The 12,103-nt window shown below is 41.1% G+C and overlaps 1 protein-coding gene across 2 annotated transcripts; it reads right to left on the reverse strand.

Moving 5' to 3' along the window:
* Positions 1 to 1,450: 1,450 nt before the first annotated feature.
* On the reverse strand, positions 1,451 to 6,211 carry LOC104589006 (putative protein phosphatase 2C 34). Of its 2 annotated transcripts, none has more exons than XM_010247167.3 (7): positions 5,723 to 6,211; positions 5,139 to 5,462; positions 4,632 to 4,940; positions 3,515 to 3,632; positions 3,210 to 3,433; positions 1,949 to 2,177; positions 1,451 to 1,815 (listed from the first exon to the last, which is right to left on the reverse strand). In XM_010247167.3, the coding sequence occupies exons 2-6, from the start codon at positions 5,379 to 5,381 to the stop codon at positions 1,953 to 1,955; spliced, it is 1,119 nt and encodes a 372-aa protein (XP_010245469.1). In that variant the 5' UTR covers positions 5,382 to 5,462; positions 5,723 to 6,211; the 3' UTR covers positions 1,451 to 1,815; positions 1,949 to 1,952. The 2 variants fall into 2 exon arrangements, with proteins under 2 accessions (XP_010245469.1, XP_088759238.1); XM_088903112.1 differs by having other exon boundaries at positions 5,780 to 6,064.
* Positions 6,212 to 12,103: the final 5,892 nt, after the last annotated feature.

Consider the following 12,103-nt stretch of genomic DNA (forward strand, 5'->3'; position numbering starts at 1 on the left):
TAGTCATTCAGTTCTCAAACATTAAGACAGGTAGATGGTGTTGGTTCAACCGAGTTCGACTAGCATGAGCAAATTTAACCGCTTATAGTTGGACATCTTTAGAGGGGTGGACAGCATGTGGGCCTAACCTTTTACATTCTTAAAAGAAAAGAAAAAAAAAAATTTACATTCTTTTGCACAAGTGGCTGAACTTGATACTAAGCTAGAAGATATAAGTCATTCAGTTCAGCCCCTTCATCCATTAAGACAGGTAGATTTTGTTGGTTTAGGCTGCATTTGGCATTAGGAGTATAGGACTTTTCTCCTTTTGTGGTTAAAATGCCCATTTGAGCACTGAGTTTTTGACCCCAAAAAGGAGTTAAAAGGAGGTTAGTCCTTTAAATAAGGAATGCCAAATGCAGCATTAGCCTATTTGGACAAGCAACCAAAGGTAATTGCCTATAGTTAGACCAAGGTTCAAAATATTGGTATGCCCAACGCGTCGGTAGGGGCATAGAGGGTGAATTGATATCTTTTTTTTTTTTATATTTTTTTTCAAAATTGGTTCAGGGGGGCCGGTTTGGAGCTCCTCCACCCCTTAACCGGTCAGACCTTCGATACACCCACTATAGGGGCATATTGGAGAGGTCTACGATATGTATCAGCCAATATGGACCGTTTATTGTTAGTTGTAGTCAGTCATTCGGTTCTCAAACATTAGTGGATTTAGAATTATCTTAATTTTGTTTATGTTAAAATCGTGTCAACCCGTTTAACATGATTAATGAATGTGTCAATTTCAGATTAATCTATTATAAAAGGTAAGAATTTGTTTAGATAATTGCTGGTTAAATGTTTATTTTACTATTTAAATCTATTTATTATTTAATTTGAACAAATTAATCATGATGATTTAGTATTAATTCAGGTTGCAAAGAATATGTTATATTAATTTTAAAAAGAAACCTATTTGTGTTTAAAATTTTGACGCAACTAATTGGTCAATTGTATCATGTTCTTATTGACCCAAGTATTTGAATATCTCTACCTCAATAGAATATGAATTACCATCCTTGTCTGATTTCATTACATTTAAGATGGATATTAAACCTTAAGGTCCATTTGATTCACCTTTGAAATTGAAATTGGAATTGAAATCCTTTGAAATCAAATCAGAATGATTTACTCTCATAATCTGTTTGGTTCAGACAGGAATTGGAATGGGAATTGAATTCAGCTGGAATGGAATTTCATTCTTAAGGGGGAGGGAGTGGTCATTCCCTCAAATGGGGAAATACCATTCCACCACAAATGGGAATGGGATTCAATTCTGTCTAACCAAATAGTTAGAATTAGAATGACCCATTCTGATTTCGATTCCAGACCCTATTCCCGCAAACCAAACGGGACCTTAAATGTCACAGTCCCAGGTGTTGGTGGGCTTACATTTACATGCGTTCCCTCGAAGATAGATCCAGATTTTGGATTTTCTTTCTTATTCTTGAATAGATCTTTATTACATTTATTACATGGACTACCGACACATGGACCGTAACGTTTAAGTATCACACCGTTTCCTTTTTTTTTTTTTGCATCATTATAACCCTTTTAGGTCCAGGCACTAGAAGAACAAGAATCGAGTAAAGGTCAAGGATAAAGGAGAAAAAAAACAGGAACAGGTACAATGATGATAAGCCTTTGGGGAATATTTTATGAAGAGAACGCCAGCCCTGCTATCCTCGTTTCATTTGTTGGCCCAGACCATCAAGACAGGTACCATCCTTGCATCTTTCTATGGACTCATGCTTGTTTACTTGCCCTGATTAAATAACTCATCTGTCAAAAAGAAAGAGCATAATCAGATAACAGAAACATAAAGGCAGAGATGGTTGGTATCTAACTTTCTATGAATGCAATGCATAAAAACATGATTATAGTATACCAATAAAATTATTGAAAGAGAACCTACCTTACTATTTCTCATGCTTGCGGTGGTAATGAATGAGATTAGCCTGCCGAGAGGGTTGAGAAGAATGAAAGAAGAGGCAGATAGCTGAAATGTCATCCATTGCAACACCCCGTCTGTTACGCTTCCATGCATGGACTGCACACTGAACCAAACGTTTAGCTGATTTTGCTCTGTCCGTTGTTGAAGAGACAATGTCAACTGCTTGTTGGTTCGAGATAACATCCCAGACCTGAAGGAGAAGCATGAAACAAACTTAATTTTTACATAAACCTATGTTTATATCAATGAATAAAAAATGCGTGTGAAAGGAGGTTCCAGGAACTTCAGATGCACAAGGAATAAACCTTAAGATGAGAGTCTTGAACCTCATGGATTCCCATTTTTTAAGAAAAGCAAGAAACTAAAATGAAGTGTAGAAACATGCATATTGCATAAGAGAAATTATAATTTTATACAGGAAGAGCATTTAAATTCATAGTTGATCACGTATTAGGAGCTTACAAACGATTCAGTAACTATTAAAAAGCCTTTAATGTAAGACAATATCTCTTTAAATATGTTCATGCAGATTGTGACTTGTGAGGAATGTCTTTCAGGCATGAACCTCAAGGCATTTTCCTCAAGCTTTGCATCGAAGTGGGCCTCGATTGTAAGCCTCATATGCATTTTAAAATATTTATATTGAAAGGGAGGACTATTAAGAACTTCTAAAACACAATTATTAAGTACCGGTTTTCCGATAAGCTGTAGTACCTCCAAAATAAATAAATATTTTGAAAAGAAACTTCCTGAAGGGCAATATTTTCCTTTGGATTAGGAAACAAATCATTACATTTTTTATGTTCCTAGTTATGGGGACTAATTTGGGCACATCCCTGGTGAAAAGACAAAGAAACCATTGTTATAATGGTTTCTTTTAAAGCATGTACTATTTATGTAATCATTAGGGGTAAGCCCCCTTTATAAAAAATGGGATGTGACCAAAAACATTGCCATTGGTTGTTTCTATGAAGCAGATCAATTTTTGGCATAAATATATCCTATATGTTGAACTGATCACATGATGCCCCCTACTTTCCAACAATTTCATTGTGTTCTGACTGTTTTCCTGTCCTGCACATAACTTTGGGTGTTCTCTGTTTCTAAATTAGCCACAACTTCAAAAGCATCCCCAAATCCCTCCCTGGAAATATTAGCAAAAGGATTACTGGTGTATAGCGTGGTCAATAATAATTGACACTAGAAATGGTAGAATACATACTCCATCTGTTGCCAGCACAATAAATTGGTCTCTGTTGCTTAAATTCCTTTGGGTGACTTCAGGCACCGAAATAAGCCCATAGTCCTTCACACAGTAATCACCAAATGCTCTAGACATTGCCAGACCTGGTGTTTCCCCATTTGGCAGCCAGACCCTGTGTACCCCTGGTTCATCATGCAAACAGAATACCCGTCCTTTGCACTGAGTTATCCGTTCAGCCTCCTCTGTGATCAACATAAACAGCTAAGAATCGGCTAAACAAGTTCCATGCATGTCTTGAGAGAGAGAGAGAGAGAGAGACTAACGGGGTAAATTTGGCTTGAAGTCAATAGTAAGCTGAACTGGTACCAAGCTGCCATCATCAGAAGTTGTAGCTAACACAGCCCGAGAGTCACCAACATTTGCTATAACTACGAGCTCACCCTGAACAAAACATCAATTTTGAAAAGCTTATGCCAAGTCTGATTGAACTTGTCTATGCTTAGAATGGAAATGTAGGGGCTGAGTTATAAAGAAGATAACTATAATAGTCAATGAACAGAACAATTTAATGATTGTTTCCATCTCCCCCAAAAATATCTGGCAGAATTAGCACAAAAGGGTTAAAATCAATGGTCTGTGTTACATGAAACTGGACACATGAGGAAACTAAAAAGAAGATTAAACTGCATCAATGACTTCTTTTCTAACATGAGGAAATCTGATTTTTAATCTCTAGGTTAAACAGCTCGGCTTGTATCAGCTAATGAGGTTGCATATAAGTTGCCTAAAAGTAGGGTAAATAAACATCCATACATACACTTTTTACTTACTACTGTACAAGTAAAAAGAATAGTTGTTGATCGTACTCGTACATATATACATACACTTGTTCCTTGATTCAGGTTATGGTGTTGAGCATTGGTGACTGAGGATTTTTGAAGAAACTGTTCTTGGTTATCCAGATCAAGAGGACTCTCGTTGGGATTTAGCACTTCTAAGAAAATAGGAAAGGTTGCCGACTCATTTGAAATATGTTATATGTTGTTCCTCTATGAGTGCATTCAATACTTCAACTGAGGAACTAATTTATTCATGAATAATAGGCAGAACTTATCCAACTAACCAATAATGTTTTTCTTCCACAACGTTAGTTTGGTATATATTTTTCTTGTGGGGCTCTTATTAGATTATGGGGCTTCTATGTATAAGCCTAGTCTATAATCTATATAAAGGAGCTTCTGTTTTCTTATTTCCCAACTTATCAATAGGAGAATGACTCAGTAAGAATACCCTCAGGAATATCCACTTTTTAGCAATTGAGTTCGTTCCATTAGCGCATTAAGTAGGTATAAGTGTCTAGTGGATTCTGATCCTATTCATACAAAATTAAACTCTCACAAGAGGGGAACTTATTAGTATTACGAAATTATGACTTCTTACCTGTCTAACAATTGACAATGCGGTGGTACCGCTGTAGAAGGAATCGATCCTGGGATGGTGCTCAAGCTCCTGATCAATGGCAGCACAAGTCTTTAAGTAGGATTGCTTCCACACATCAAAACGATGAAGCTTCTTATCTGATCCGAGGTCGAACTCTGGATCAAGGGAAGTTAGCGCTAGAGTCTCCTGCCAATTGCACAGTAAGGATGGAGGCATCGATTCCCTGACTCTTTTTGCTACGAAGTGTCCCCATGGACCATGTCCATCAAAAATCCCGCAAAAGATCATGTCTGGTTGGCATCCAAATTCCTACCAAACAAAACAAATAAATCCAGCTTCCGCAGTTGAAGATAATCACAAACGAAAAAGTAAAATAACAACGTTGTGCCAACCATTTCAATTTTTTTTTCTGGGTATATACAGAAAAGCATCTAATAACTACTAAAAAATGTACAAAAGAAGAAGAGCATCGAAGTCCTAAGTCAAAGCAGGGGATAAAAACCATACCTCCCACACAATGAAGCAATCCTGGTTCACTCCTTTCTGTCCTCTCTTAGAGAAGATCGAGACAAAATTGTTGGAGCAATCGGAGTTAACGATGCCAGAAGAACGCAATATGAGGTCGTTCTTCTTAGCTTCTTTGGCCATCGCTTCTGCAGCTTCCTTTCCATCATCGTTTCCACATCTCTTTCTTCTTTTGACGGAAAGAGATTTTGCCAGACCGTCGAACAGAGATGACAAATGCCCCATCAACTCAGCCCCACTATGTGAATTACGAGCTTCTCCCTCTCTCTAGATATATCCAAATTCTCAACATAGAGAAGGAATCACCTAAAGGAACGAGCCGACAACAAAAGGTTAAGAATCTGAGAATTCAATATTAGCATGTACCAACAAAAGTTTTAAGAGAAAAGACATCAAGAATTTAAAAGGAGCATTTCTAGCCCAAACACTGGCACAAAGAAAAAAGATGCAGAGAATCTTCATTCTTTCATGGAATTCCAACACTAGCTACTCTTCTTTACACCATTGCCTATCCAATCCTCAAAGCAAATTAAAGTTTAGGAAAAAAGCAATTACACTAAGCTCACCGGAATATATTTCTACTTTAGATCAGGAACTCGAAGAGAACAAGAAAGACAGAAGACCTTGACCATGTTTTCCCGGTGACGTTGTTCGGGTAACGAGAAGTCACTAGTCAGTGAGCGGGATTCTGACAGTATTGCCGGAAACCGCTTTGTCTCGGCCGGCTTCTAACGGGATTCCGGCGAGTAGAACAAAGTCTTCGCAATTCAAAAGTCTCATCAGATCGCTTGGACTCCATCGTTCGTTTCTTCCTTTGTGACTTAAAGAAGGAAACAAAGCTTCTGTCCAACTCTGTGTACGTTTTTTCGGCTCCGCAGGCTGCAGCCCAACAACGGCACAGTTGCCTCACGAAAAAGCTGGTGCAGTAACTTTTAAAAAGGAGATAAACAATAAAGCAGCTTCAGCGCACAAAAGGTAAGGTAGCAGCGAGTTTAGTTTTCGTCTTACTTGTTGGAAAGGAGGGAATGCTCTTTGGGCAGTGGATATTGAGCCGCGTCATCCATATTATTACGAGAAACTTTTTATTCTCTGAATAGTCCGACTCTGAAAACATAAACAGTTCGGTTATCTGTTAGTGAAAATTCCCTCCTACTTGAAAAAAGCCAAAATTATTTAATGGGTAAATTGCTAAAACCTCCTTTAAAGTTATGACTGTTGTTGATGAAACCTTTTCTGAAGTTTTTTATAATTGCAATCACCTTTTCTATGTTCTATTGCAATTTACAAGTTGACCCTGCTCTATTATAATCTTCTACAAAGGGCACAAAATGTTCAATATATCTATACAAAAAATCAGCGGCAATTTTATTAGGGAATTTATAAATGTCAAAAAGGGGTATAAAATCAGCTCAATTATTATTTAGATGATTTATACAAAAAATAATATAAAGTTTATAAACAATAAAAAATAGGAAATTTAGAGTCACATATTTACATTTGAGCATGATATGGAGGAAAATTTTGAAAATAAATCAATTTCATAAAAAAAATTGAAAGAATTTGAATTAATCATTTATATAAGGAGAAAATTGGGAAATGAACATTTTGATCAAAACTAACTATATGAATATCTTAAAGATTTTTATGCATCTTTTTAAAAGATTATAATAAAAGAAGTCTACGTCTTAGAAGGGAAATGCAATTACCAAATTTTAGAAAAAATTTGAGCAACAATCAAAAGCTTAAGGGAAGGTTTCATCAATTTACCCTAAATAATAAATTTCTTTGCACTTCGCACAACAGAGCAGATAAAAGAATTTAACTTTTTCTGGGCAGCCGAGTGCTTCACGTGAAAGGCACCACCTTCAACCAGAAAAGCGGAAACATTTGGTATCTTATCGTATGTTGGATGTAATATCCATCTTGCTTCAGGTACGAAGTTGTAGCGCCGCTGTCGGAGAGGGTTGAAAGCAAGCAACGTTTTTCAAATTGTGTACGTACATTCTAGTATTCTAGGCCATGTTTTTATTTTGTTGGTAGCCAATGCCAGGAGCTGTTTTTTTAGAAAATAGCGCTGCATTAATATGTCATGTTTTTGGAAAATGTAATTTTCTTATTCTTGTCATTTTTCAATATCATATTTTTTTTTCTTTTTTTATATTGAATCATCGCCAGGGGCCGTGTTTAATTTGGGTTTCTAGCAAAGGCAACTTTTTGCCTTCTTTAATATCCGGCGCTCCACCCCTTTGAACCATCAATGGCACGGATACCCCCGATATGGCCTTCTACATTAGCTTCGACGAGTCGTCGGTGATGTGCTCCAAGAGGAGGTCATAGTTGGTGAGCATTCGAAGGATGTGCTAGAGGTTGTCGGGATCGCCGATTGGGAGGACACGTGCTAAGATCTCAAAGGCGGAGAGAGGGACGTTGGAACTACCTTGTCGGATGGCGTTAACGACCTTGAGCCGGACAATGGCATTGAGGGACATTGGGACACTGATGATGTTGGCGAGCTCCGGTATGGCCAGCTTGGCATTGTTTCGGGTTTCCATTTTCTCATCCACCATGGCCGTAGAACTTTGCTTCTAGGTTTCCGTTTTCCGTTGTTTCGTCCGCGGGCATAGTTATCGCCAATGACTTTAACCTCTCACGAATACGGAGCGAGAGGCAGAAGACGAGCAGTGTACTCTTTCTTGATTTTTTTTTTCAAATTTACCCTATTTTAGTTATTATATAAAATCATTCTCTTTTTGATATTAAAAGCAAAAAGTTGCCTTTATCTGCAAGAAACCCATTTAATTTTGGGTTTCTAGTCGATAAGGGCAACTTTTTGACCTTAATATCAATAAAAAATAATACTTTTATATAATAATCAAAATGAGATAACTTTTATTGGAAAAATATCAAGAAAGGGCAATCACTGATGGTCTGACAACATCTTGATCTTGAAACAACGACGTCGTCACACTAAGGCTAGTCACATTGCTAAAGACGAGTTCTTTGTCGAATCCCAAACGTTTTCTACTATAAAAACGTTTCTTAATGCTTATGGTGTAACTTGAACCTAGATCAATTAATGATAGTGCCAAATCTCTTAGCACTACTTTAAGCAACTAAGCCATCTCACCTTTTGTTTTATTTAATGGACTAAAATAGATTTTATTAACTTTATGATTAACAATTCTAACTAAAAATTAAAAAAAAATAATTAAAGTTATAATTTTATAACTAAATGAAATAAACAATCTATCAAATCTAAATTTACATCAAATGATGATTTTAATCCTAAGAAATTTATACAAATAAAATATTAATAATAGAATAATTATCTTAGTGCTTAAAATTTATAAAATACAAATCCATCCCAAACCCTATAGGGTTTTAATCTAAAATCCCAAAGCCTATAGGGTTTTGATAAACGGGTATTATTAGGATTGGAACGGATTGGATACCCAAAATTCCCGTAAAATTGCCATCCCTGCGATTGTATTCTTCCCCAAGAACTCGTCTAAGTCCTCTGCTGCAACTGCACTTCGAGACATCGTCAGAAAGGAGATGGCGAAAAGACCTTGGAAATTAGATCAACCCACAGAGGACCCACTTCCACCACCTCTTCCTATTCTTCCAGTACCATCCAAAATCGAACCGCCGAATTCAATGTTTCTTAAACCAAAGCCTGTTGCTCCCATGATTGCCTGTCGTAAACGCGGTTCAATCTCTACCAAAGCTTCTACTACGACAAGCGTAGATAGGAAAGGGGAGCAACAACCAGAAACATGAGCGGTCGATGGGAAGCTGGTTATCGATAGAAAGCGAGCCGATGACTCATCTGAGACTGTAGTCGATGACAAGAAGAAGACGAGAGAATGACCCACAATGTTGGGTGCTAGAAGCTCAAGAACGGGCAATAATAAGGGTCGTACTAGCACGACCATCGGAAAAAATCCAATCATGAATGCTAGGCAAAGCACCCTGATGAGGGCGGATTTGGCCCTCCAATGAAATTGTGACACCTGGCACCTCATGCAAACCAAGTGCAGCCTCTTAACAACTGGGCAACTCGAGCAGCTCGGCAGAACTTGCCACAACTTGTCACTTACAAACAGCTCGGCATGGCTCGACAGAGCTCACCACAAGCAGCTCGGCATAGCTCGGGGAGCTCGACATAGCTCTCCCCTAGGCAACTCGCCAAAGGCAACTTGCCACTTGTAGGGTAGCTCGGTACAGAAGAGCAGTTTGGCATATCGCAGAAAGATCTCCTGCCTAACAACCGTACCTGACAGATCCGGAGACCTGCGCCGACATCTCTCGCCAGGCGGCGCCGTGCCTGCCAGACCTGAGAGCTGTCCCTTTGCCTAGCAGAGCCATACTCTGCAACAACTGCCAGAACCCACCACTTCAGCTCTGGCGGTAACGGCTGCGACAAAGAGACAGAGGCGGTTATGCTTGATTTGACAGGACACCGCTATATAAGGACTCTGACCCCCAAAGACAAGGGGGAGAGAATGGAAAAATGGAGGTAATCCCTGCTCTCTAGCTCTCTCATTTCTTTCCAAGCTCCCTACAATCAGAATGTTAACTTAGGCATCAGAGAGTCCCCATCGGGAAAATACCCCCGGGTCCTCTGATTCAGTTCTCGCAGGTTCCTCAGCTCCCACCGCCTACAAAGAGGAGGAAAAAATGGAGTTCTCGCAGGTCCCTTAGCTCCCGCCGCCTACAAAGGAGAGGAGATCACCTCATGCAGAGGGCAGTCGGGTTGCGCTACACTAGGGAGCTCCACCATCCTCTAAGTTACAGGCCGCCTAGGAGCAGGTCAAATGATGAGTCCACCAAGGTAGCTCACCACCAGGGAGCTCGTCATAGCTCTCCCCCAAGCAGTTCGCCATTAGGGAGCTCGGCATAGCTCTCCCCCCAGGCAATTCACCACCAGGGAGCTCCACCATCCTCTCTTGGGAGCATGTCAAATGACGAGGTACTTAGCAAAAAAAATTGATACATCACAAAAAATTGGTACGTGACCAGAAACAGTCACATCATATGGCGCCAACTGTGGGAAAACGCTACAAAAAGCTAAGTTCTCATCCTACAAAAGCTAAGTCCTCTTCTCCCAGAAAGCTAAGTCCTCACTTTTTAGAAATTGAAGCTCTCGTTTTATAGTTTACATTTTTTATGAACTCAAAGACTATGCAGGGAGCTAGTAGACTAAGCAACTCTACCAACTTTACTTTCAATTTAGATAAAACTTCATCAGTCCTCTTTGCAAGGTCCCCTCTACAAAGATGAGCTCTTCGTGGCTTCTACAGGAGTTGGTGGCCAATAGACTACATAGGCACCCTTGCTGGTCGAGCCCTCCAATGCTCCCATGTGAGTTGGTGACCTAAAGTTAGTAGTGCTGCCCCCGAAGGTCGAGCTCCTAGTAGCTTCTTGTAGGAGTGGGTGACCGGCATTACGAGGCTGATGCAACGCAATCACAGGTAGCTCGGCACCTCACAGGCAGCTCAGCACCTGGTCAGCTCGGCTCCTCACAGGTAGCTCGGCACCCAGTCAGCCCGACACCTCACAGGTAGCTCGGCACCTTACAGGCAAAGCCTATGGGCCACATTACTGCTTAAGACCCAGTCGCCTCTTCGACACGGGCAAAGTCAAGAAGAGTGGACTACGAGTCACTCCCAAAGCCTATGGGCCACATTACTGCTTAAGACCCAATCGCCTCTTTGGCATAGGCAAAGTCAAGAAGAGTGGACTATGAGTCACTCACAAAGCCTACGGGCCACATTATTGCTAAATACCCAGTCGCTTCCTCAGCATGGGCAAAATCAGCAAAAGTGAACTATAAGTTGCTCCCAGAGCCTAAGGGCTACACTACTGAACTGGCCGAGACCTCCTCACCTTACAGGCAACTCGCCACTTGCAGGCAGCTTGCCACATACAGACAGCTCCCAAAGTCTAAGGAATTGGATCAGCACTTACTAGCTCGACGACTTACGGGCCAAAAGAAGAAATCTACTCCCTTCGCTGAGTTACTCTCAGCTCGGGAGTGGGGGGCAAATGATGAGGGCGGATTTGGCCCTCTAGTGAAATTGTGACACCTGACACCTCATGCAAACCAAGTGCAGCCTCTTAACAACTGGGCAACTCGAGCAGCTCGGCAGAACTTGCCACAACTTGTCACTTACAGACAGCTCGGCATGGCTCGCCACAGGCAGCTCGACAGAGCTCACCACAAGCAGTTCGGCATAGCTCGGGGAGCTCGACATAGCTCTCCCCTAGGCAGCTCGCCAAAGGCAACTTGCCACTTGCAGGGTAGCTCGATACAGAAGAGCAGTTCGGCATATCGCAGAAAGATCTCCTGCCTAACAACCGTACCTGACAGATCCAGAGACCTGCGCCGACGTCTCTCGCCAGGCGGCACCGTGCCTGCCAGACCTGAGAGCTGTCCCTTTGCCTAGCAGAGCCATACTCTGCAACAACTGCCAGAACCCACCACTTCAGCTCTGGCGGTAACGGCTGTGGCAGAGAGACAGAGGCGGTTACGCCTAATTTGACAGGACACCGCTATATAAGGACTGCAACCCCCAAAGACAAGGGGGAGAGAATGGAAAAATGGAGGTAATCCCTGCTCTCTAGCTCTCTCATTTCTCTCCAAGCTCCCTACAATCAGAATGCTAACTTAGGCATCGGAGAGTCCCCGCCGAGAAAATACCCTCGGGTCCTCTGACTCAGTTCTCGCAGGTTCCTCAGCTCCCGTCGCCTACAAAGAGGAGAAAAAGATGGAGTTCTCGCAGGTCCCTCAGCTCCCGCCGCCTACAAAGGAGAGGGGATCACCTCATGCAGAGAGGGCAGTCGGGTTGCGTTACATCAGGGAGCTCCACCATCCTCTGAGTTACAGGCCGCCTAGGAGCAGGTCAAATGATGAGTCCACCAAGGTAGCTCACCACCAGGGAGCT

This window comes from Nelumbo nucifera, chromosome 4, assembly GCF_055504915.1.
Source record: "Nelumbo nucifera cultivar China Antique chromosome 4, China Antique-T2T, whole genome shotgun sequence".
In the NCBI taxonomy this organism is placed as follows: Eukaryota; Viridiplantae; Streptophyta; class Magnoliopsida; order Proteales; family Nelumbonaceae; genus Nelumbo; species Nelumbo nucifera.